General features: G+C 35.0%; 1 protein-coding gene across 3 annotated transcripts; it reads left to right on the forward strand.

Moving 5' to 3' along the window:
* The first annotated feature begins 1,932 nt into the window (after positions 1-1,932).
* SLC6A14 (solute carrier family 6 member 14) lies at positions 1,933-25,813 on the forward strand. 3 transcript variants are annotated; one of them, XM_036839876.1, is made up of 15 exons: positions 1,933-2,046; positions 2,310-2,443; positions 3,390-3,555; positions 7,333-7,464; positions 8,950-9,111; positions 9,913-10,051; positions 11,203-11,335; positions 12,924-13,064; positions 17,857-18,085; positions 19,911-20,036; positions 21,240-21,358; positions 21,907-22,006; positions 22,265-22,374; positions 24,373-24,540; positions 25,245-25,813. In XM_036839876.1, exons 2-15 carry the CDS (start codon positions 2,396-2,398, stop codon positions 25,389-25,391), a joined length of 1,920 nt encoding a protein of 639 aa, XP_036695771.1. In that variant the 5' UTR covers positions 1,933-2,046; positions 2,310-2,395; the 3' UTR covers positions 25,392-25,813. The 3 variants fall into 3 exon arrangements, with proteins under 3 accessions (XP_036695771.1, XP_036695773.1, XP_036695772.1); XM_036839878.1 differs by lacking the exon at positions 7,333-7,464 and having other exon boundaries at positions 25,245-25,581; XM_036839877.1 differs by lacking the exon at positions 1,933-2,046 and having other exon boundaries at positions 2,207-2,443.
* The last annotated feature ends 1,999 nt before the right edge of the window (positions 25,814-27,812 follow it).

Consider the following 27,812-nt stretch of genomic DNA (forward strand, 5'->3'; position numbering starts at 1 on the left):
TGCTTCGGGCACACGAACTTGTGCTAACATTCCCACTCAATTTCTACACTTCTTTCAAGTCCCATAAATAAAAGAATTCACAAACACGGTTTGTTCATCAGTTAATAAGTCAGACCCCCAAAGAAGAGAAAATGAGCTCCTGGTATTTTATGATCTTTTGGGGATGGATTCTAGACCAGTTGTCTTTTCCCTTCTTTGACCACAAAGTTATTAAATGGCCTTTTCTGAGTCAAATTTTCTAATAAACATTTCCTGAGTGCCTTCTCTGTGTCTGTTAGGTTTTGTGCTAGGCGTTGGAAATACAGGAATGATTAAGACAGTTTCCCTGCCCTCAGAGAATTTGCAGTCTAGAGGACTGTAAGCAAATAATTTCACACAATGTAAGATGAGTATTGAGTAGCATAGGAATCCACAGGAGAGGCATCTAAACCCAGTTTGTAGTAATAGAGGTGCGACCATTGTGGAAAGATCTGGAGGAGGTAACGCCTAAGCAGAGTCTTAAAGGATGAGTAGTAGTTAGCCAAATGAGGAAGGCAGGAATTTCCAGACGAAGAAACAGCATGAGCAAAGGCACAGAGGTGAGTAACAACATGTATGTGCATGCACAGGAAAGGACACACAAGCTCAAGAGTTTGAGGCAGAGAATGGCAAGAGACGATACTGAAAAGGTAGGAAGAAGCCATGTCATGGAAAGCCACGCGTGGCAATGGGAATAATATACCCGAAGCAAGCAAGTAAACAAACAATACATTCTCTAAAATACCTTCTATCTTAAATTTTACACCTCTAAACTTTCCAAGTTGTTAGAAGCTTCTCTACTGTATAACAGGCAGGGAAAATTGCTGGTTGTTTCCTCTGCTTACCACCTACCCCTGGGATAGATAGATTCCTAGTCTCTATTCCCACGGTTACCATCTGTATCCAGTGCCCCATGCAAACAGAACTTTGATATGGGACTTTGATAGTTTGGTAAATGCTATTAGATTTGCTTTTTAGCTCATTCTTTCATAAAGAGGTTTGTAAGTCTTCCTTCCTCTCCTCTCTTCTATGGCCGAGACAGGCTAATGTAATTCCTTTGTTTTAGCCTTTAGGTCACACCAGTAGCATATAACGCTAATCGGTCCATGCACGTGCACATGCGCACGTGCACACAGACACACACACACACACACACACACACACACACACACAGACACACACACACACCAGGCCGTGCTGTGTTCAAGACAAAATTAGATGAAACTTACTGATACTTTCTCCTTACTACCTTCCCACTTCACTCGTGGACTTTCCTCTGCCTTACCTGCTCAGATTCCCCAGGGCATATTTGTATTGCAAATGGAAGAACAAAGGACCTGCAACATAGGATACAGGATTTGGCTCTAGGCTGGTTCCTCCGCATGCAGTGATTTGTACTGTGCTTCATAGAACTGCCATCATCTTTTATGTGTCTGATCGAGTTTAAATCCTTTGAGTTTTCTGATGAAAAGGTGCTACATTGGTAAACAGCATTATAATAATACTTTCCTCCCTGGCCAAGCTGGAATGCTTCCTCATAGTTTACTTTCTAGGCCTCGCCCTTCTTGCAAAGTGAAGTCTTTGGTTAGGGTTAAAATTCCCGGTAAACCTGCTCAATAATCCGTTTTGTTTGGCCTCTTTGAAATCGATCCCTGTAAAAGACAACGTTGTCCTGAAGGCTGAGAAAGGTGCTTGAGACATAGGCTCAAAGTTGCTCTTTTCAGGCAGAGCCAGCTGAGTAATCTTATCTCAGCTGGCTGCTTTTCAAGGTGCCCAGTTCAGGAGCTTTCCCTCTGGGAGCAGTGTTTGCCCCAGGGGATCAAGTGCTTTCTAGTGAGGGGCAAAACCTTGGGGAATCCCAGAGCCCAGGACAGTACAGTCTGTTCAGGAGAATCTTGGGGAACGGAATGGACCCCACAGACCATGCCCTCCCCACCTCCAGCTCCGGTGGAGATCAGCACTTGGCCTCAGGACAGAGACCAGACTAAGAGAGGAGGTTACGAGGAAGCAGGGAACCCCAGAAAGGAGGTAAGATTGCGAAGGCACCTGCACGGCTCTGAGTCAAAGGCTATCAGTCATCTCGGCTCTGACTGCTCTGTTCTCTCACAGCCCAGCCCTTTCTCGGGGCCCAGGGCAGGGGATTGCTACATGCCAGCTTACCTGGGGAAAAACCGGAGCCTCACTTTAGTCCCTTCCAGTAATTGACACGACAGGGTGCTCGGGGTGGGGGGAGGAGAGAGCTTACCTCCATAAATGGTCCCACCCCTGGGCATGGTGGCTCACTCTGGCAGGTAGCGACGGGAGAGTGTGCACCTGCCACCAGTCAAGCTCCGCCAGACTGTGAGACAGGCAGAGCAGCCCAGGGAGCCAGTGAACCATGGACAAGTTGAAGTGCCCGAGCTTCTTCAAGTGCAGAGGGAAGGAGGTAGGAGTCTGGGAGCTATGGGAGGTGCGGAGGGCTTGGGAAGGGAAAACTTAAGGGGAGGCAAGTCTCAGATTTTGCTCTCTGCAACTGTTCCGTTTTCCACATTTCTGTTCAACTGCCTTCATGTGTGCCCAAGTTGTCCCCATAGAGTAGAGGAAACATAGACCAGTTCTTACTCTGGTGGCTAGAAGACTTAGGGTCACCTCATCCTCTGCCTTGGGTGTGCCCACCACCTTGTGTTTTCTGTCCCTCTCCAGACTGTGTCCATATGCGGGAGGGAAATGAGGAAAGTACTGTCCTTATCTGACCTGAGGAACTCTCCCCTGTCCTCTGAAGTGGAGCGAGAACTGCTCCACCTGGTGGGACAGGAGAATTTGTCTCCGAATATTATTTTGTGGCTTTCAGAAAAGCACTGATTTTACTCTCCAAGATATGGAGAGAAGTTAAACTTCCCTGACAACTCCAAACATCAAAACTACCAGCCAGTATGAAAAAGAGTCTATGAATTTTTTTTTTAGTAGAAACTATATTTCATCCTTTTTCTCAAATATCTCCTCCGATTTCAAGAGCGTTGATTTTACCTAATTCATCTTTAAGACTTTTGTATTTGAAATTTTATTTTCCCACCTTCATTTGCCCTTCATGCTGGGTGCCACATGTACCCTTTCCACCAAAATTTGGATGATCTAACCCGAAGAAGTAGTAAAAATATCCACCTACAGAGCTTTTTTCATTTCATGGGATAAACGTTGTAAAGTAAAAGCAGCCATCCTCAGAAATCTCCCCAGCCTTGGAAAGTGTCCTCCTTGGCTATGGTTTTCAGGGTTCATTCTCTCAATCTCTCTCTGTCTCTGTCTCACTGTCACTCTGTGGATTTGTGAAATTATGCGTCTGTGGAATTTTTAATAGTAAAAAAAAAAAGCTGTTGATATTTTCCCTTTTCTAGAAAGTGACGGCTTCATCTGAGAATTTCCATATTGGTGAAAATGATGAGAATCTGGACCGTGGTAACTGGTCCAAAAAATCGGATTACCTTTTATCTATGGTTGGATATGCAGTGGGATTGGGGAATGTGTGGAGATTCCCATATTTGACCTACAACAATGGCGGAGGTATTTCCCCCCCACCCCAATTTATTTCCTCTTCAGTTTTAAGTGCGGTGTTTTATGGCCTCTGAGGATATTTTAACAACTGAGGAAAGGTATATGATAATATGGGTTAGTGGGAGGATGGGAAATGAGCATACTGCGTTTTATTATTAGACTATGAGTTTCTAGCTCACATTGGAAAGCTGGCTTCACAAGATGTTCAGATATAAACTTGATAAAAGTTGTATATTTAGCACTTCTGAGCTTCTGATCTGAAATCCCATGTCATCTTCAACTATGACTTAGTCTTCTTAATTTACACCTTCCTATGATAATCTGTTCACACTCAAGTTGTGTTTTGCCTAATTTATAGCTGAATCTAAGCAAAAGGCAGGGAATTCTCATTCTCATAAGAAGCTCAAATAAATTGTTTGCTTAAATAAAATAAGGCATTACATTTTGGAAATTTAAGTGTGGAAGGAGTTGATTAAAAAATAATTAAAGGTTTTGTACTTTAAGCTGCAATATTCAGTTACATGTATTTCAAATTGGATTGACCATGTAGAAGGTCCTTTGAAAATGCGATAGAATGTAGATCAAGGCTAGGTGTTTAATTTCTGCAAAATAATACGGTTTATACCTCATAGATTGCTAAGGAAGACTCCATTAGAACAAGGAGAAAAAAATAAGTCTGGGGGCTTCCCTGGTGGCGCAGTGGTTGAGAGTCTGCCTGCCAATGCAGGGGACACGGGTTCGAGCCCTGGTCTGGGAAGATCCCACATGCCGCGGAGCAACTAGGCCCGTGAGCCACAATTACTGAGCCTGCGCGTCTGGAGCCTGTGCTCCGCAACAAGAGAGGCCGCGATAATGAGAGGCCTGCGCACTGCGATGAAGAGTGGCCCCCTCTTGCTGCAACTAGAGAAAGCCCTTGCACAGAAACGAAGACCCAACACAGCCATAAATAAATAAACACAAAGTTAAAAAAAAAAACAAAAAACCAACTGTAAAAAAAGTTTGGGAACCAGTTAGGGAAGCAATGACTTGATAGTTGATGTTATTAAAGAATAAAAAAATAATAATAAGTCTGAAGTGACACACAAAAGGAAACAAAATGAATTGCACAATCTTCTAGTAATGTTGAAACCACTTTTCACTTACCATATTTTATTTGCTTGTATACAGGTTCTGTTAGAAGTGTAGGGGTGACATCCCTTTATATTTCATAATTGGATACCAGTGAAACGATGCCACTATAAGTATTCTTCTTGGTACAATAGGATTTTGTGTGGTGATATTTCAATCTTATATTTCTTATTAATTGGTTATATTAAACATTCATACTGGCCTTCAGAGAGTTAAGAAAGGGGCTCTGTTTATCAAACACTTTAAGTGTTGGTGACATAAATTACCCTTTCTAGAGCGTACATTGTTTAATCATGGGTTTGGTATAAATTTGAGCTGGAAGATGACTCAGGAATCACAATCTTTTTGGTGTCTATGTCCTAAGGTCCGTGTAGTGGAGAGAAGCATTCAGGTTCCTTTCCAGCTTCTTATGTTCAAGTCTAGAATAGGAAATTCCCTGTGAGTTGACATCATACATAGGCCCAGTACTTACTATAAATTTCCAGGAACTATATTAAACTAGATTTACTAGAGAATTCTTAAACTTAGCCGAAATAAAATGGCATTATTTATTGTATGCTATTACCTCTTTCACCACTTCCTCTAAAAATTAATATATCATATTGGCTCTCAGTTTTTAAAGATCACATCATTTGGGTAATGGATGATCTAGTCTCTCTCAATTGCTTCTTTCTCTTTTACCCAAGGGTAAAAGAGGAACATGAAATTCAAATTTGTCAAATGTTAATAGATTAGATTTAAAATTATGGTCAGGCTTGAAAGACTTGTTAAAATCTGGAGTCATTTTTATCTGTAGAAGCTTTTTAACAGTTTATGAAAGAGAAGTATCATACTACCTTAGGGTCTAGGTCAGCAGGACTAACAATTGGTGACCACTATATTGGACTGATAATTTACCAGTTATGGTTGTTATTAATAATGGAATAATATAATGGGTGAAAAGCCTTATACAGCATTGAGGAAAATCCTTTTTCGAGTGTGTCTAAAAACCTAGTTACACCGGGCTAGCAAAGCATTGCTTATTGCTGTGTTTAAATAGGGATATTTTGTATTACTTTTTCTTCATATTTATCATTGGTAGGAATTAAACTTCTATTAGTCATAGTAATGATGGTATGTACATTGCAACATCTATGAAAACATATTTGTCCCTATGTTCTGGTGACTAGTGACTTGTATGTAACAAGTACTTTATTGTCTCCTAATTTTTTTAAATTAATTAATTAATTAATTTTTGGCTGTGTTGGGTCTTCGTTGCTGTGCTCGGGCTTTCTCTAGTTGCGGCGGCGAGCAGGGGCTACTCTTCGTCGTGGTGCGTGGGCTTCTCATTGCGGTGGCTTCTCTTTGTTGCGGAGCACGGGCTCTAGGCGTGCAGGCTTCAGTAGTTGTGGCATGCGGGCTCAGTAGTTGTGGCACACAGGCTCGGTAGTTGTGGCTTGCGGGCTCTAGAGCGCAGGCTCAGTAGTTGCAGCACACAGGCTTAGTTGCTCCACGGCATGTAGGATCTTCCCGGACCAGGGCTCGAACCTGTGTCCCCTGCACTGGCAGGCGGATTCTTAACCACTGTGCCACCAGGGAAGCCCGATTGTCTCCCATTTTTAGTAGAATATATTTTTAGGGTTAGAAAAATGTAATTCCCAGGTATGATGTTATAGTATCATAATGGGAAAAATATATGAGGAAAAAAATGTAACATGGCTAAATGAAATGTACATAATCCAAAGCCTATTTTTATTCACTTATCTCCACATTTTCTTATTAAACTTTGTTAAGACTTCTAGAATATTGAACAATAAGCTTAATATTCTGTCCCTGCCTCTACCAAAAATCTGGTCATAGTTCTAATGAATAGTATTATGCCCTAAAAGCGGGCAGAAAAAAAGTAAAATAATAAGAGGTTTAAAACAAAAACCAAAAATGGGCCTGAATAATCTAAATGTAGGAGAATTAGTCCTTATGAAATTGAAAGTTAATTCTGAATGCACCTCAATTGTTCAGATTCTTCTACCAAAAATAATGTTTCTTATTAACGTTGAGTGAAGACCCTTATGACTATTTGGAGAATACTGAACTTAGCTGCAGTAACTTCCACTTTGAACCACATTTAACATTTGAACCCTAAGTCTTAAAAACTGTTTATTTTTTAAGGAGAAAGGAGGGAACTTCACTTTGAAAATATACTATGTGCCTGCCCATTTCGCCAAGTGTTTTCACATAGGCTCTGTGATTTAACCCTTACCACAGACTGATGAGCTGGCATTGCTCTTCCCATTTATGAGGAACCCAAGGTTAAGAGGTTAGGTGAACTGCCCCAGGTCACATAACTGGTATATGGTGGAGCCAGGATATAAAGCTAGGGCTATCTGGCTCCAAAGCCTGTGATCATTCAACTTCTCTGGATTGCTTTTTATGGGCTATTGTTTTTAATAATCACAACAACCTCATTAGGTAATACTAGCATCCCCATTTCATGGATGAGGAATCCAAGATTTAGAGAATCAACTATTTTCTCACAGACAGTAGTAAATTTGGAGCCTAAACCCAGTACTCTCTGACTCCACTATATCAGAATGCTTTCAAAATGTTGTGCTAGTTGTCAAAGTGCCATCAAGATTTGGGCATATAATAGTGCTTTGGTTCTTTTTTTGTGTTTTCTAGGTGCCTTCTTGATACCTTATGCGATTATGCTAGCACTGGCTGGCTTACCTTTGTTCTTCCTAGAGTGCTCACTGGGACAATTTGCTAGCTTAGGTCCAGTTTCAGTTTGGAGGATTCTACCATTGTTTCAAGGTTGGTATTAAAATGTTTTCCTTATTGTGCTTCTTGGTCTATTCCTGCATATAGCTGTCCTCATATTGAAGGCAAAAGGGCATACGTTGCTTTTCTGACTATTTGACACTGTCGAATGTAGAAATCAAATATTAATTTATATTTCTCTTTATCTTGGGCTGCAGATACGGTAGGGGTTAAGAAGGATATGAGAGAGTTGTAAAGGTGCCATTATTTTCCTGTTTTCACCTTTTGAATTCTCTTGGCAAACAGTCTTGTTAACTTTATGGCTCTGGCTTTTTTCCTGCTTCATATGCGGTCTTCGTCTTCTTGCTTTTGCATATCTTTTACAATGCCTCATTTAGAAAAGTTGAAGGGCAGGTCACGATTTTTTCTTGGATGCTCCTAATGGAATAGGACACTAGGAACGTTTTTTTTTAAAATGCTTTGATTGTTATTAAACATCCAACAGCCTTTCTGTTTGAAGATTAGATATCATTTTGGTATGTGCTAGCTGCTGAAAACTACTTGTAAAGGCTTCAGTGTAACATCAAAAATATATTTATAGCGAGGTGAATAGAATATAGTGCTGGAATATTAAGGAAGCTACCTCAAAAGCTAGTCTTAACATAGGAGTTACATTCAGTATGCTTGCTGTATTTTGAAACTACTGAGTTAAAGAAATTTCAGAAGTTTAAGTTTGGATTGATACTGAGTTATTGAATTTTCTTTACATGCACTTGTAGAAATGCTGTACACTCTCCTTTTAGGACATTCATTCAGAGGATTTATCTTCTACTTGTCAAAATGTTGGTTTATATATGTCCATGCCACTCTCTCACTTCGTCCCAGTTTGCGTAAAATAGCTAGCTAGTGGGAAGCAGCCGCATAGCACAGGGAGATCAGCTCGGTGCTTTGCATCCACCTAGAGGGGTGGGATAGGGAGGGTGGGAGGGAGGGAGACGCAAGAGGGAGGAGATATGGGGATATATGTATATGTATAGCTGATTCACTTTATTATAAAGCAGAAACTAATACACTACTGTAAAGCAATTATAATAAAGATGTTAAAAAAAATGTTGGTTTATAGATGAAGAGGGAAGTATTGGTCAACGAGTCGATAGGATATGAGCTTTGAATAGTTTTTTTTTTTTAATAGTATCCACTCTGACCAGAATTTACAGACTTAATAAGAAAGAATAATGAACATGGTTTTCCCTTATGTGAATTCGATGGCTTAATACAGGTCTTTGATCTTCGTACCTTTTTCTGATCAACTAAAAAACTGTCTCAGAAAGTCAATCATCAAAATAATTTTGAGAAGAAAGCTACTCAGACAGTAGTACTGCCTCCCCCCAACAAAAAAAGAAAAAAAAAAAAAAGAGAGAGAAAACATTGAAACAGTTTTCTCATTTTAAAATAGATTCTGTGGAAATTGAAATGCAGCTTTATGAATTAGGAAAACAAATTTCACTTGTTTTTTATTTTAATTGTTCTCTTTTCCAGGTGTGGGGATTACAATGGTCCTGATATCCATTTTTGTGACAATCTATTATAATGTCATAATTGCCTATAGTCTTTACTACATGTTTGCTTCTTTTCAACGTGAACTACCATGGCAAAATTGTTCTTATTGGGCAGATAAAACCTGTAGCAGATCGCCTATAGGTAAAATTCATTTATTTATTTAAAAAGTATTATTAACTCTGCATCATTCTTTTATATTTTCTAAGAAGATTAAAGGGTTAAATCATTTTCTAACCAATTTAGGTTCAATTTTAAGTGAGCCATAGGTTATTGATAAAAGCAGAATAAAGCATGTATAACCTGAAAATTGATTAATGCCATATGTTAATTACTGAGGGCACCCAGCAAGGCTAAACCACTACTTGGAGTACTTCTTGCAGGCCTAAGTTGTGGGCATCAAGAAAAGGAAGAAAATGGGAAAGTGGTAAGAGAGAAAAGCACTATTTATGATAGTAGTAGTGTTTCAGTTGATGGTTGAGTGTTGCTAATCTTTGGGATAATGTAGCATCAATATTGTAGACTATTACCACTGGGATTGCCTGTGTATATTGGAGGATAAAGTGATAAAGATTTAACACTTTTTAGGAATTTAAAGGTGTCATGTATCTATATAGGTTAAATAAGTCCACATATGAAAAGTTCCTTAGAGCACTAAATCCAAACTGAAATGATTATTACTCTATAGCTGCTTTTACTATAAATATAACCACAATTTAAAAAGGCAGATATTTTCATGCTCACCCCCAGCTTAGTAGTAGAGAGGATTTAAGATGCTGAATGTGCATGGCTTTTTCCATTTGTAAGATTTCTACTCCACCTTCACCAAGTAACAATTTAGACAGTACTTTAAATATTTCATCATTAAAACTTTTTTTTTCCAGGTAAGTACTCTTCTAAAACTAAGTATGTGTCTGTGTATGTATTCTTTTTTCTAATTTTTAGTGACACATTGTAATGTGAGTATAAAGCTAGGTGAAATCTTCCAAGTGAATAAAAGCTGGGTAGACGCCAACAATTTTACCTGCATCAATGGAAGTGAAGTTTATCAGCCAGGGCAGCTTCCCAGTGAACAATATTGGAAGTGAGTACAGTAAATTATCTACATCTTAAACGGATGTTATTAAAAATTTTTATAACAATAAAATATTGATCAGCTCTTTTCTTAACTCATATAAGTAGAAAAAAAAGCGGGAGGGAGTCAGAGCAAATTATACTTCGTTTGACTCAAATGTTTACCTAGCCTGTGTGAGGAGTAGTAGCCTGCAAAATTAGCTCATAGTTAACAGATTGTCATTTATAAGTTAGTTATTAAATGGGCACAATGTTGTCAGTGATGATTTATACAGTGCTTATTAGCTAGATGCTAGGGCATTGCTTTGAAGGAAAAATATGCAACTTTTAGACTATAATGAGCAAGTTCTAATGATAAACAGTTGGGTGATGAGTAATATTGGGGGCAAAATTGCTATTTAAGGCTGCGATTCTTCATTATCCATTTTGCTTATAATTGTCATTATATGGTAAAAATAGATGTTTGGGGTTATATTTGCTTTTATTAATTTTAAGTGATCTCTCTTTAATCTCCTTACTGTATACCTACCCTTTACCCTTACATAACTTCTTTGACTATTGCTGTAATGAGCTCTTCCTCAGCTCCATGTTGTTGCTCTGTGTGACCCTTTTAAAATTTGGACCTTGAAATGTTCCAAATACCAAGCTAAGAATTAAAATCCTAGATCCATATATGTCCCTAGTGGAAATCATGGAATTATACCTTTGAAAAAGGTATAAATAATGGGACCATTTAGGTTTGGTAACTACAAGTATGATGAATAAGAAAATATTTAATACAATTTAAATGTTTTCTCCATCATTTGAACTTGAGAAAAAAATACCGTAATGAGTAAAATGAAATAATCTGATGTAAGGTTAATTTCTTTCCATACAGGAGCTTTGAAATATTAGGGGAAAATCATAGCTAAAGGAATGAGTGGATCTTTTATTCTGGGGTTTGGAATTTTGGATTGGCTGCAGTTGACCAGAAAGTTCAGAGCCTAATTTTTCACTGGACTATTTTTGCCCCTCCATACAATTGTATCAATAAAAGGCTCATACAACATTGATGTATTAATAAAATACTCATGAAGCTTCTCCCTGGATGAAAGATATTAAAAAATTCAATGTATTAAGACAAGTGATCGTGTGTTCATCAAAGGGCTTATGTGTTTTCAGTAAAGTGGCGCTCCAACGATCAAGTGGATTGGATGAGACTGGAGTCATTGTGTGGTATTTAGCACTTTGTCTTCTTCTGGCCTGGCTCATAGTTGGAACAGCACTATTTAAAGGAATCAAGTCTTCTGGGAAGGTAATTTAGAAAACACATTAGACAGTGATGTAGCTGTTTTCCCATTTCATTGTAGTTCAATGCCAGGTAGTACCAAATGCATGTTTTTTCTATGATGGGAACATTCAAATGTGTGAAAAGCTTTCTAAGTAGGCAGTCTCGCTCTAAGAAAATACATAAGAACACTGCTATTATTAAAAAGAAAACAAAACAAGCAAAAATTAGTACTAGATGTGTGCAATTTCTCTAAACTTGGGTCCTTCTAGCTGATACAGCATTCTGAGGCTTGGGAGTATTTCTGTCCTACTATAATAAAGAAGCATCTTGAATGGAATTATATATTGCAATGTTTGGTTTGGAAAGTTTAGATCCTTGTTATATATGTTATATAGGTTAACAGTGTCAGGATTCCCCTTGTTAGAGAGAGAAGGAAAAAAACTATACCATTGTTCTCTTAAAGCTTGCCAAAATTGACTCAGAACCTTGTCTCAGCAGAGTCCTCTTCTGAAAAACATTTCCCACTTCATTGTTTTATTTTTTAAACTTTCAGAGAGCATTATGGCAATTTCAGAGAACAATATGAAATGTTCTCTGTGAGCAGTTGTACAGTACTCAGAAAAGTAAATGTGTATGTGTTTGTAACCACTAGACTGAAATTTCCTTAAAGACAGAGGACAGGAATAACTGTGGATACTATCTTTGTGTTCTGGTACAATATCTAGCACAGTCAATTAATGTTACATTGTAATGAGACATGCTGCTAGATCACAAAAATACAGTGAACATCACAAAGTCAGTGGAAACTTTCCAAAATAATGTTGCAATTGCACATTTTTGAAACGTTTGGTTCCTTTTTGATGTTAATATTGAAAGAATCCATTAAAAGCCATTTACCCACGCAATTAATTTTTATTGGTCTCTGGATGACTTGTTTAAATCATCTCCTTGGGCATATTATCAAACATAGGACATCTATGGACCAAAGAAATCATCCACATTAATGAAAAGCCAGCCTCAAAGGCAGTCTGCTCATCTGGAACCATGTATTATCTAGGACACAAGCAGTTCACATGTATATATGTGTGCTATCAAACTCTCTTAATGGTAGCTTTAAGGATAATAATAGCAAGTGTCCAGTATTCACTTAATCAACTTTCATGGGATTTGGACACCTACTAGGAGATTTTCCTTCTCCTTGGGGATTGAGTATCATTGCAGGGTTTAAAATCATTTCCCTTCCCACATCAATGCAGTAATTTACCAAGAGGTGCTATTCAGTCCCCTCAGACATTTATTAGGATACATTTAGGAAAGCACTCGATCTAGATTCCAAGTTACCATTGCTAATGTATTGTGTATTTACAACACAAACCTGGTAAATATTGCTTCATACATCAGAGTGTTTTGAAAGTGGATCATTTGAGAGTGGTGAGAACAGAAAGAGAAAATTATGCCAACATTGGTATTAGTATTATCAGACATTAATAACCTAATGAAATCTTTGATACTTTATTTTACTAATTTCAACTGGCTAATAACTTTATTTGTATATAATTATACACCATGATTTAAAACAATAACATGAACTTTTGGTTGTTCTTCTTGGTAGGTGGTGTATTTTACAGCTATTTTCCCCTATGTTGTCTTGCTCATCCTGCTGATCCGAGGGGCAACTCTGGATGGTGCATCAAAAGGCATTTCATACTATATTGGAGCACAGTCAAATTTTACAAAACTTAGGGAAGCTGAGGTAAGACAATTTGGATTTCAAATTATCTGAGGAGGTAAAATGTAAAAGCCAATACTGAAAATCTCTGATTGCCATTGAGTGTCATAATATAGTAGCTTGCAAAAGAACATGTGTTTAAGTTTAGTAGTGTTTCCGTCCCCTAGGATGTCTGATTTAACTATTTAACATGACACTAATGCTCTCTTATTGGAAGTGAGGCAATCATTTTTAGCAATAGGATTTTCAAAGTCATTTTATTCAAACTGATTCTATTTGACCAAAAAGATTTGGGGCTTATTAATCTGAAAAAGAATATTTCATGCATGAATACCCACAAATTGATGACTAGGGCTATGTGACTTATCAGAGAAACTCGTAGTAGATTTAAAGATTATAGCTGATGGTTTAATGGTCTAATATAAATTTTAATTGTCTTCAAAAGTTAATATCAAAAGTTAATATTATGAAGTTAAAACATAAATTTGAAATGGATGAAGCATTCCATAAACAAAACTGTTACTTGTACCAGACACATAAATATGTGCCATGAATATGAATTGGTAACCCCTTTTAATATTAGTCCATCTCCAGACAATGGCTGTGTGTATCATAGGTACATAAAATCTTTTACAATTTTGACTGCAGACAGCATTGTCAGTAAGTGTACTCTATATACTATGCTTCTATTGATACAGGCTAATAACACTTCCACTTTTTTAGTAGTCATGTCACATTCTTGGAACACATTAAGCTTCTGGTCAGGTAAAACCCCACGATATTACATTAAAATCAAGAAACATTATAATATCTACCATATTAGTAGTGTTAGCCAAAATGGATATTAGTTTTAGTTTGCTATGGTATTCTTTGTGGAACTCATGCTAATTTCCAGCAATTGTGACTTTCTAAATACTCACAATCCGGATATTTAATTATTTGTTGTAGAACATTTCTGGTAAGCAAGTCAAATTTATCAGTTTTTAGTCATGGAAATCCATCCTTTACCTTTTTGAAAATTGAGAGGTCAATCTCTGGCCTTCAGTTACCTTCTGTGTGTCCAAATAATTTTCACTCAATAATTAACCATAAAACTGTAAATTATTTTAGAACTATGAACTTTTATTGTTTATGTGTTGGAGATCAACATAGTTTGATGTGTCCGTAGGCCACTGTTGATTTCTTCATTTACCTTGGGCCTCATATCTTTTAATCTTGTCTGTTAATCTCTTTCCAACTAGACCGTTTTGGGTAACAGATGAGAAACTAATAAAATGGAAGTTGGGACTCATCATCTTCCCTCTGTTAGGTTATTAAACAAGATAAAATATGTTAATGTTCTTTGAAATGGTGAACAGTTATATAAATATGAGCACACAAGTATTTTAATTATTGCTGTTATATAATACTATATTATTGTAGATGCAACATTTTCCCTAAGAAGTGGACCCTCCATTTTCTTTAAACCTCATAACTTGGAGCACAGTTGAAAAGCCCCTTTGATATTCCTTTAAGTGGCTTTTACAAGCCTCAGATCACCTGGGCTTTATAGCTCCATGAAACTATCCTGAAAATTTTATATGACTATTTTATACTGGTCTGTGTTTCAGTGTCTCTATTGTCTTTAAAACATCAGAGCTAAGCCTAAAGCTCCTTATGAAACATACAGTTTAACCATCCTACCTCCTCACCCCAACACAAACACTACCCTCAGGCCTTCTTTGGGTTTGCTGGCAATGAGAATTTTTTCTTAGATGTTTTTTGTTCCTCTCCAATCCATATTCTAAACATGCAATCATAAGTATATATTTTTTCCTTTTCTTTAAGTATTTGAACTCTACTGATATCTCTAGGACAGTAGAGAACCATAGAAATTTATAGCTAGAGGGGTCTCCAGTGACTATTTTACTAACTCCGTCATTTTACAGTGATGAAGTTGAGACCCAGGAAGATTCACATTTAATTAAATTTACATAGCCTGCTTTTGCATCTTGAATTAAGGTTTCCTAATCACTCAACTATTCATCTTGTATATAGCTATGAGATGGGTAGATATAGAGGTTATAACTATGTTTGGAACTATATTTCACTTTTATTTGCAGCCTAGGTACATCATGGTATGCAGTAGCATTCTTACACAACCCAGACCTGCCACACGACCTCCAGCCTCCTTCCCCCCACTCACATATGCATACATAATGTATCAAGTCAAAGCAGCTGAGAGACCAACATAAGCATGTTGTTCATTTCTTAATATGTACAACTGCCTGAGAAATAAGAAAGCATTTTTTTCTCACATGATTTTGTTATATATAAGTGAAATAACCATGATCTAGCTATCTATCCATCTATTTATCCATCCATTTTACGTCCTATTGGCTTCCTGCCAGTATATATATTATATATATATTTCACTTATATATAACAAAATCATGTGAGAAGTAAAATGTAATAACAATCTAACATCAAGCTGTATTCTGAGGACCTAGTAAGTATTTATTTCACTCCTAACAACTTTATTTCAATTGAAATTGGAAATAGATTACATACCTTTCAAGGAGAAAATTATTGTTTTTAACTTCCACAAAAGAAACCGAGTATCAATTTATGTTTCTTTTCCATAAAAACAATAATAGCTATCACTGAGTTTCCTACTAATTGCTTTACATATGTTATCTCATTTAATTCTCACATCCTTCCTAGGACACATAATTATTACTACTATTATTATTATCATCATCATCTCCATTTTATAGATGATGAAACAGGCTTGAAGATGTTAAATAAATCAAATTCAATGAAAGTGAGACACACTGGATTTAGGCTTCATTCTTTTTGACTCCAGAGCAAGAACTGTTAGTCACCATGTTATACGGCCTGCCTTCCACTGACCAGTCCTGTTTTCAGATGGACTAAAAACACACTTTTGCCTACATACATGCCAGCCCTATTATGTGAAGTCTTCACAATTAGATTTTTCTTTGGGGTAATGTTATATCTACAGAATTTTACTATTAAAATGGATTTACCTAGGTTAGTTTCTAAGATTTATTATTGTCCTTTAGCAAAGACATAGGAGGGGTAAATTGTGAAAGGGGGAATGATAAAGGGGTCGAATTAGATGGAGAGATGAGGCCAGCCACGTGGGGCTCTAATCAAAACATGGAATGAGGGTACTGGATGATTGAGGGGATGTCTAAATGTATCATCATTCTTCAAAAATTACCTAGTACCACCCTTGTTAAGAATTAATATGTTTTTATTGTCCCCAAGTTGATATGTGGAGTAAATAGAATTCCAATCAAATTCCCAGCACATTTTCCGTGGAACTTGAAAATTTATTCTAAAATTTATGCAAAGGAGAAAAGGCAAAAAAGCAAGGTGTTTCTGAAGAAGTGAGGAAGACTTGTCTTACCAGATATGAAACAACATTATAATGCTATAGGTATAAAAATAATGTGGTGTTAGCCTAGGTATAGACATACAGACCTGTGGCACAGAATAGTAATCTCGGAAACAGATTCATGAACATATGGAACTTGATATGCGGCAGAGGTGGGGATGCAGGTCAGTGGGAAAGGGATGGACTATCCAATTGATATAATTGATATCCAAATGATATAATTGAAAATATCAATTATCTTTGGACATAATTGATAATATCAATGATCTTCGGATAATTGATATTCCATTTAGAAAACAATGTGTTGGGATTTCTAATTTAATATGCATAATATCAATTTCAGGTGAATTGAAAACTTAAGGATATAAGCAAAACTTTAAGCCTTTTAGAAGAAAATATAGGATAGTAGCTTTATGACCTTGGGCTAAGGATTCTTTTTTTAAGTCAGAGAAATCAAGAACAATACATAAAAGCAAAGATGAATACCTTCAGCTACATTAAAACAAAATCTTTGGTTCATCAAAGGACACAATGTTAAGAGGTGAAAAAAATAAGCCACAAACTGGGAGAAAAAAATTAACATATGTAACAGATAAAGGATTAGAATCCGAACTACATAAAGAATTCCTAGAGATCAAATAAGGCGAATAACCCAAACAAAAAATTGGCAAAAAATATGAACAGGAATTTCACAGGAAAAGACTATGGAATATATACACATAAAAACATGCTAAACCTTATAAAGTACTTAGGGTTATCAAAACTCATTTCACAGCCACTAGTTTGGACAGTATTAAAAATTCTGACCAGTGTTGGCAAGGATGTAGGGGAATGGGAACTCTCATACCAGCTGGTGGGAGTGCAAAGTGATAAAACTACTTTGGAGCATAATTTGGCAATATTTAGTGGGGCAATACAGCAGTGGAAAAAAATGTTCAGAACTACATACATTTAATTGAACCATATGAATTTGCCTATATTCTTTCATTTTTGACTTACAAAATTGAAATTTCATATGGTTCAAATTGATAATGGAAAAATCTCATACACTACTGAATGGAAAAAGCAGGTTGTATAAGTTTACATGCTTTAAGAAAACTTTTCTATAAACTCAGAAACATGTAAAGCTAAATGCCATATTGTTTAGGTTAGTAAAAATATAAAGAAAATTGAAGAAATGATAAACACAGAAGTCAGGATAGCAGTTACCACTGAGGTTGGAAGGGTGATATGATCAGGAAGGGGCACAGGGAGGCTTTAATAGACTAGTAACATTTTACTTCTTAAGCTGAGTAGTGGGTACTTGGGTATTTATTTTGTTCTTGTATGAATATTTATTCATTTGTATATATGAAATATTTTATACAAATGAAAAATTAAGAGTGTGTTTTTAAATATTATTTTCTCTTGTAGGTTTGGAAAGATGCTGCCACACAGATATTTTATTCCTTGTCAGTGGCTTGGGGTGGTTTAGTTGCTCTGTCATCTTACAATAAGTTCAATAACAACTGCTTCTCAGATGCCATTGTAATTTGCTTGACAAATTGCCTCACTAGTGTGTTCGCTGGATTTGCTATTTTTTCTATATTGGGACACATGGCTCATATATCTGGAAAGGAAGTCTCTCAAGTTGTAAAATCAGGTATGTAATGCTATATATTATTAACTTTGATGAACTCAATATAGCTCATTTAAGAAACACTGATATATTTTATAGCAATTAAAGCACTCAAGATTTAGGGTATTGTGTTTTCTTTCTCATTTCATCTTATATAACTTGGTTGTTTTAATGATTTAATAATTCTTAGATGATCTGAGAAACAACAGTACATTACAGAACCCTTGTTTAAGAATATTTTTTCCAAATTTTGTTTAGTCCTTAATATGAACTACTTACTGCACAATTGCAAGTATCAGGCATCATGCTATGCACTTTACATGCATTATCTTCATTTGTGTGTATGTATATCTATATACACATACATATATATACATGTGTGTGTTAATATGTATATATGAATATATGAGAGACTATATATAAAAATTAATCCATGTAAAATTACACTATTAAGTCTGAATTTTTAAAACGCACGAATGTCATACAGATAGAAACACAACTGACTTTGAGTATACAGCTGTGTCCAGCTTTAAAGGAATCTGATTAGTGAACTTCCTAACTTTAAAGACATTAACTAGGGATGCTTAATTATCTGCCTAAAGATCCTCAGGAACAGAATTCTAGGGCTCTTTTAAGTAGGACTTTCTTATTAAATTTCTATTTATGGTTAGTATCATTTGATGGAGAGATTGATGAATGAGAATAGAATGTTAGGACTAGAAAGGACTTTGGAGATCATCTAGTATCCAGCTCCTCATTTACAGAGGAATGGATTGATGCACAGAAATGTTATGTCTTGCAGAAAATCGAATCATTAGGAAGTGACAGAGCCTAGGCTAGAAGTTAATTCTCCTGACTCCTAGGTCAGTCCTCTGGGAGGTTGGAAAAACTTAAAATACTTAAAACTAAGTATCATATAACATGACTGAAATTTTCTTATAAAGCGTCTCTAAAGGTAACATACATCAAATAGAATGAATTGGGCGACATTGGGATTGACATGTATACACTGATGTGTATAAAATTGATGACTAATAAGAACCTGCTGTTTAAAAAAAAAATAATGTGCCTTCTTGATAAAATGTTTAAAATAAGTAAAAAAAAACCAAAAAAAAAAACAAATAGAAAATAAGATTCAATTTATAGTTTCATTACATACAATTTTGCGGGTATCCATATAATAATTAAAACGGCACTAAAATTACACCCATTACCTTGTAATAACCTATAATGGAGTATAATCTGCAAAAAATACTGAACCACTAGGCTGTATATCTGAAACTAACATAATATTGTAAATCAACTATACTTCAATAAAAAAATAAAATGGCACTACACGGCTGTGAAATGTACAGTGAAAAAAATAAATTAAATGGCACTACATATAGTGATTTTGGGTAAACATTTGGAAAGAGAGTTAAAGACTAAAAAGTTAATTCCATGAACATATCTTTCTTGATAGCGTAATTTTTTTAGAATTTCTAGGCTAAGGTGACCGAATTTAGGTTTCTGGAGTTTAAGACAATTGTTCTTCATTAATTAAAAAATAAATAAAATCAGCTGAACAAAATCATTGATATAGTTAAGATTTCTTATGTGAGAAATGTACCATTTACAAAATTTATCTCACTAGCTTAATTCACGTCACATGTTCACATTATCACATCGTAGAACAACCCAGTCAAACACTTTTAAAAGTGAAAGTGAAACAGTTGCTAAAGAATGTATATTATGGATTGGGTTGCCAAATTAAAATGAGATTTTTCTAGTATCTTATTTTGAAAATGTTCAAATATGTGAATTTTCTTGGCAACTAATTTTAAATTAAAATGCCATTCATTTTTCTTAGGTTTTGATTTGGCATTCATTGCTTATCCAGAAGCTCTAGCTCAACTCCCAGGTGGGCCATTTTGGTCCATATTATTTTTCTTCATGCTTTTGACTTTGGGTCTCGACTCTCAGTTTGCTTCCGTTGGTAAGTAATACTCCCAATGTTAACATATCCCTCTTATATTTTACTCATGTTTCCTCTACTTAAAAACATCCTTTTCTTACCCTTGTTGCCCCCCTCTAGCTTTTACTCTCAGAATCATCTTTCTGAAAGTTCTTTTTAACTTAAGTTTTAAATATGGAAAAATACAAAGTACTCATGTATCAGATACCCAAAAGGAGCAGAGATTAATATTTTATATTTGCTTCAGATATTTTTTAGAAAACTAAACTGTTATAGATAAATTTGAAGTCCCCTGTGTTTCTCTGTCTAATACAATTCACATTTCTTCCTTCTTAGAAGCAACCGTCACCATGGATTATGTATGTTATTCAGACCACGTTTGTATACATTTTATATGTATCCATAAATAACATATAAATTTTTAAAATTTCACATAAATGTGAAGTTTCATAGCATACATATCATTCTGACAGTTGTTTTTTATATGTATTATGAATCCATGTTGATACATAGACATATAGCGCTAATTAATTCACAATCTGTTGCCATAATGATGGGCATTTGGATTATTTCCAATTTTTAAAAATTACACACACTGCTGCAATGACTATTCTTGCACATGGTTCTGTGTACACATAGGGATTTTCCCTAGGGTACACACCTAAAAATTCTGAATTTCATCATATCGTGCTCTTACATAAACCATTTTAATAGTTTACAGGATAAAGTTCAGCTTCCTCTAGTTGACTTTCAAAGCCCTCCAAAAATCTCGAATATGTTTCTTAATCCTTTTACTCATATATCCTACTTTTAGCCAGTACCCTGTTTCACAAACACATTTATTTCTTAAACCTAGAAGGCCTTTCTGTCTCCATGTCATTTATTCAAATATTCACCTTATTTAAAAGTTCTACTAGAATTCTTCCTTCCCTATAACCCTCTTTCAAACTACTTCAGCCCTCGGGAACCTGTTACCTTATAATTGCTACCAATGAAAAACCTTATAAAATAGACTAAAAACAACAAATAGAGCTGCATTTGATTTTTATCAGAACTGATGAGTGGTCGCTGCCAAGAGAAAGGACCCCGTGGATTTTTAAAAGTAAGAAGTAGGGTCCAGCGTATATTCTCAACACATATTTGTAAATTTGATTAATAGAAGTTGATTTCTGTGATTAAAATTATTGGCAAATGAGTTGACATGTCATTTTTTCCCTTCTGAAGAAACGATTACAACAACGATTCAAGATTTATTTCCCAAAGTGATGAAGAAAATGAGGGCTCCCATAACTTTGTGTTGCTGCTTGGTTTTGTTTCTCCTTGGCCTCATCTGTGTGACTCAGGTATACTACAGCATTTTTTCATAGACAAAATATTAGTTGGAATGTACTTTATAATCTAAATGAAGAAGCCAAGGTTTAAGAGGATGTTTAATGACAAGTCCAAGTCTGACTTGCATCAAGATTTTCTGAGTTTTAGCCCAGATTTTCCCCCCATTATAACACAATTTCAATAGTAAGTATATTTTGCAGAGGGGGAAAAAGCCCAATAGTGGACAATTTCCCCAATTACAATAAAGTTATAGACTTAAAACATAGGCTATATTTCTTGGCAGCTACTACAGAGCAAACACTGCATATCATTTTGATAATCAACTATACCAAATGCTTATTTTTTAACAGTGACTCAGTATAGAATAAAAGGTACATCCTGTTTGAGATATTTAAAGCCATGTTTGTGTTTACATTTGAAAACATTCCTTTTCGCATTTTGGCAGAGGTGAAACCAAGGAGCATATGTTAAAATCAAATTAGTAGATTCAATTTGAGTACCTCATCAATCATAGAAATAATTAAAAATATACTTAAAAGTAACTGATTTTTTTTGGTAGGCTGGAATTTACTGGGTTCATCTGATTGACCACTTCTGTGCTGGATGGGGCATTTTGATTGCAGCTATACTGGAACTAATAGGAATCATCTGGATTTATGGTAAATAGTGACTATAGAATTATCTACACATTTTACTAAAATGACTTAGTTTGATTCCTTCTCATTATGTTTACTGTAATAGCTAAGTATAATATACTGGACAAAAATTTATTATGAATAAAATGTAGTTAAAGGTATATATATGCTTCATTGCTGTAGTATTGGAAAATGTTTAGACATGGAAAGATAACTTGGGGCCACAATGATTAATGAATGAAAGTATAAATAAGGGCTGAATGTACTCTTTGTTGTTTTTAGGAGGCAACAGATTCATTGAAGATATAGAAATGATGATTGGAGCAAAAAGGTGGCTATTCTGGCTATGGTGGAGAGCTTGCTGGTTTGTCATTACGCCTGTCCTTTTAACGGTAAGTATTAACATGCCATGAATTTGGTATCAATAATATATATATTTAAACACTTCTAAGGTAAACTTGAATTATTCACACTGAATACAGTAAGGCAAATTAATGTCATAAAGTAATGATTTTCAACTTTTACTTCATGACTGGCGCCTCCAAGTTGCCTAAATTACAATGCCTTTCTTTGTAGTATTATTTTTGAGGCCATAGGCTTAAACAGTTACCATTTGAGAAAATAAACAGGTTCCTATAGACTTAAAGGTCCTAGATACTTAAAAATTATCAATAGGATAAATTTTTAAAAACCAGTCATTTGCTCATTCCCTAAAAAATATGCTGAGTGATCTACAATGTTCTTAACCTCTCTGCTTAAGACCCAGTCTCTGCCTTCAAGGAATTCAATCTAAATATACTAATTGCTAAGAAACAACACTCAGTTGTTAATGCATATTTTTTTATGGGAAGTGTTTAGTATCTGAAATTACTAAAAGAAACTCACGTGTGTCAATAGAGGCAATAGTTCATGTTAAAAATTGGTACTATCTAGGAGCTGAGGGAAAGCAAAAGATGTCTTCTTGGAGAAACATGACATATGGACATGATATCTTTAAATAAAAGCTCAGGACAGTAAAAGGCTGAATGCCAAAATAAACACTTAATGGGACAGAGAATTCTATGGACTAGAGATAATGGTGGGGGTGGGGCAGTGGCAAAGCCTTATAGAGGATGCTTTGGTTCTCACTGCCCCCATGCTTCAAAGGTTTTCCTAGAAAAGGCCATTACATAATTTGATCTAGAATTTGTTTTAGAGGGTGTTTTTAACATTATAAGGTCAGGTTCAAGTAGTGAGCGGTTGGGAACTGGGTGTGCTGAAATAAAATGATTTTCACAGTGCTACTAAATATTGTTTTCCTGATTTGACAAGTCTCCACAAGTCTCCATAATAATATAAGCCCTTTACCAACTTAGAAGATCTAACTAGACTTTTTAGCCAGCTAATTTTCACTGATTACTAGGTTTGACAACTGGATTTACTTTAAAATGCAAAGGTATTAGATATTAAATGATATACATTATCATCTATTTTGTATAAAGTCATATATATTAGATTCCACTATCCCTCAGCCATTCTCTTGTAGATATGTAAAATTATGGTAATTGTGAAGTAAACTTAAATTACTGTAATGAAATGAAAGAAATTAATCTATTTAATTCTAAAATTAAACTTGAATATCTATAAAATTCAAGACAGGTAAATTTAGAGGAACTACTAGATGATTTTTTAGTTTTTGCTCATTTTGTTTTGTTTGCTTTACAGATTTCTAAATAATTAGTTTTAATGCTGCAACATTCTAGTAGGTTTTTTTTTTAAACACTTTTTAAAAAACTTGGCCTTAAAGTGTTTTCATCTTGAAGAGTCACTGTTTTGCCCAAACATATATTGAGCTTGTTTTTTTCTCAATAAGAAAGTGAAGGGTGCTTTGGTAATTATGTACCAATGTGTGAATGCGTGTGTGTTTTGGGTGTGGAGTAAGGGGTGCTCTGTGTAGTGGAAAATAATAGAAACAACTGCTAAGCAAGGTACAAAGCATGTTCACTAAAGTGTACTTTACATTCTCATTGATTAATTGATATGCTGGCTAGCTTATAGCACAGAATAAAACCATGCTACTATAAGTGAAATACATGTTGTTGTATTTCAGTATTTTATTGAAATACATGTTGTACAAGTATTTGTATCTTTTATAAGTATATGGAAGTGCTAATTTTGGAAGAATCTATTCAGAGCCAAATACAAGTTATTTAGATTGGTTCATTTAGTATTTTATCTTCTGGCTAGTTACCTGATTATCTTAGTTGGCTTGAAAGTATTTTCATTTTAATTGCTTTTGATAAGTTATTTCTAAGGAATGGAATCAAATTGCTAATACTTAGTGCAAATGAAACCATTAGTTCAATAAAGTTTAATCTTTACCATTTTCTTTTCATATTTTACTTTCACAGGCAATCTTGATCTGGTCATTGGTACAATTTCATAGACCTGAGTATGCCCAAATTCCATACCCTGACTGGGGAGTTGCTATAGGCTGGTGTATGATTATTTTCTGCATTATTTGGATTCCAATTATGGCTATTATAAAAATAATTCAAGCTGAAGGAACCATCCTTCAAGTAAGCATGTTAATATTATTTATACTTTAAAAGTTATGTTATCTATACCCGTACTGAGTTCTACTGAGATGACACAAAGCAAATGACCTTTTTCCTTTATATCTATAATTTTCGCCTTTAAAACTTCATGTGGTTATAATAGATACTGTAATAGCATGTCAAAACTGGGAAAACTCTGGTAAATTTCTTGAACCCAGTCTAGACCCTGAGTTATCCCTCTTCCATGGAGGCCTAGGGGAGTTGATTATGACATCTCAATAGGACAATGACAAGGTAGGCTCAGCAGGCAGATTGGGTTCAAGATCTAGGTGAGTGCTTTGTGGATCTAGATCAATGGTTTGACCCTTTCTTTGGTTCTTGAAACTTCCCAGGCATACACTGGTTTAGATCCTCACTTAACCCTCACCCTAAGGCCAGGATAGAAATGTCTGAGAATTCAGTGAAAGTGTATGAAGTGATATTGTTGCTTGAATGGGTTCACGAAACACTTTCTTTTGAAATCATTTACATACTCAATTATTTTGGCTTTGTAGTTAATACAATTCTATTAACAATTGGTTACATTTGAGTATCATTGTTTTTGGTAGACAATATATTAAGAATTTAGATGATCATTTTTTACTTTTCTATGGTTCTTATTTCATTTTGGTTAGCAAGGAGACTTAACACTCTAAAATTTTCATTTTTTTTTCTTTGCTTTTCAGCGCATTGTAAGCTGCTGCAGACCAGCTTCTAACTGGGGGCCATATCTGGAAAGACATCGTGGGGAAAGATATAAAAACATGGTAGATCGTGAAAAAGAGACTGACCATGAAATACCTACTGTTAGTGGCAGTAGAAAACCAGAATGAGATCTAGTTTTTAAAAATATGTGGTTGTGTAATGTGATTATTTTAGAATAGAGGAAATTTTTATTTATTTGTATGTTGAGTAGAAAAACGTATATACTAGGTTCATAATAGTATGATGAGCTTTTTTTCCCATTTAAGCAGGAATGTAATATAAAAATGTGAATCTACTAATGTTTAGCAATGTGATTATTATATTTCTTTTAAGATTATCTTAACAGACACATAGCTGCCTCTATTTCACAATAAAATATTAAAAATAATATTTTTCTAATATATTGAAGGCTTTATTTTGAACTGGTTATTTAGAAAATAGTTATATTTTCTATTATACAAGGTTTTAAATATCACTTGCTTACGTTTTCTTAGTACATAATCCTTCCTTTCCATAAAGCTGGGGAAAATAAATCAATATATTTAAAAGACAGTGTTAAAATTGAAAGCCTCACTTAATTAGAAATGCCATATATATGAAAAAAATAGACTGTGTATATAATATGATGACTGTAGCTTAATACTTTTGGTTCATATGTCTAAAAACTTCATGTATTCATGGCTCACTTTTTCTAGGTGAACTTAGTGGTTACATTCTTTATTTACAAATAGTGAAGTAAGACAGAAAACTAAGGATCCTATGGCCAGTAAGTGATAAATCTAGAAAATGGAATCCAGAAGCTTTGATTACTTCTAGTTAATAGATCAAGTAGAATGATTTTGTCTTATCTGAATAAGTTACTACTTATGGGTGGTAACTTATTTACATACTTACAGGAGATAAACGTGTGAAACTTGTCAAGAATGAGGGCAGCCAAATTAGAAAGTCCTATATCCCAGTTTGCTTACAAAAGCTAATGAAAACACATTATATCACTAATAGATTTTTTTTTTGACAACTCATGGGGGTTCTAAGTGTTCCATCCACTTTTTTTTTTGAATTTTATTTTATTTATTTTTTATACAGCAGGTTCTTATTAGTTATCCATTTTATACATATTAGTGTATACATGTCAATCCCAGTCTCCCAATTCATCCCACCTCCACCCCCACCACTTTCCCCCCTCGGTGTCCATACGTTTGTCCTCCACATCTGTGTCTAGGTTCCACATATATGTGTTAATATATGATATTTGTTTTTCTCTTTCTGACTTACTTCACTCTTTCTTCACTTCACTTCATCCACTAATAGATTTATACATTGATTATATATCACTGACAACTGGTTTACTATCACAAGCCTAGGATGGTGAACATTACCTAACTATGTAAGAAACTTTTCATTTATTCTTAAGGTTCTTAACCTGGGCTTCAGAGAATGTATGAAGCTGAAATTACATGTAATATTTTTCTACGTGTATGTGTGTATGCATTTTTCTAGGGTGAGAGTACATAGTTTTCACTAGAATATCAAAAATGATCTGTGACTCAGAAAAGTTTAAGAACCTCATATACTACTGCTGGCTTTTTGTTCTTGTCAAATGAGGAATAAAAGAATAATTTTAAGCCTTAATTTCTTATACATTTTAAATTCCTTTTCCTCTTCCTTTTGATTGAAGCTTAACTTCTTAACTGGTAACTTATTTTGGGGGCAGGGGGCATGAAGGTAGGTAGATAGGTAGGCCTGTAATTGAACAACCTCAGTGAATTATGTACATATATAAGATGAACTTGTGTTAGATATTTTGAGGGTTTTCTTTGAGCGTAGCTCAAATGCTGTTAGTGAATGTCAACAGATTGTTAATTCCTCAATTATACTGGATTTTATAAAATACTATTTGAAATAGATAACTACAGCTTAGATGTTAACTTTAATCCATATTATATTACATGCATTCTACCCTTATATTTTGGTGTTATTTGAGGTGTGGATTTTTCACCAAATAAAAAAATGCATGCAATTTTCTGCGGTGACTCTTGCAGTTCAGGGAAGATTTAGGCACACTTCTAATGAAATACTGATAATATCTAATTGGTGGTAGTGGTGGTACTGGAAAAGAAATCCACTTCAAGAGCTGACTACAAAGAGTAGTTAAGAGTTTCTGTGACTATCTTTACAATTGTGTAAAGTACAGATCTTAACAGAGTGCCTGGCACATTTTAGGGTGCTCAGTGGTAGCTCTTAGTATTATTATTACACAGATTCAACAGTGGTAAGAAAGACTATTCTGCATAATGGAAAGAGTTCCATCAAATCCCATTTACTTTAATGCAAACTTGGAGACATTTACAGTATTGTATTGTAAACCATTAGAAAAAACTGTTTTTCACACTTGAGTGAAATTAAAATCACTGTATCTCAATATTCCTTTTAGTGTAGCTTATTAAAAAGAAAACAACTCGAACTGTTTCTTTTTCTATTGTGCCTTCATTCCCTTCCCAGTGAAATATATATTAGCAACATAATCAATTCTTTAAATGTGAGTGAGC

Source organism: Balaenoptera musculus, chromosome X (assembly GCF_009873245.2).
Source record: "Balaenoptera musculus isolate JJ_BM4_2016_0621 chromosome X, mBalMus1.pri.v3, whole genome shotgun sequence".
NCBI lineage: Eukaryota > Metazoa > Chordata > Mammalia > Artiodactyla > Balaenopteridae > Balaenoptera > Balaenoptera musculus.

Coding starts and splice junctions, on each gene's coding strand:
- SLC6A14 (XM_036839876.1), top strand. CDS start 2,396: ATGGACAAGTTGAAGTGCCCGAGCTTCTTCAAGTGCAGAGGGAAGGAG. Junction 3,556..7,332: donor GACCTACAACAATGGCGGAG/GTATTTCCCCCC, acceptor TGTGTTTTCTAG/GTGCCTTCTTGATACCTTAT. Junction 10,052..11,202: donor CCCAGTGAACAATATTGGAA/GTGAGTACAGTA, acceptor ATGTGTTTTCAG/TAAAGTGGCGCTCCAACGAT.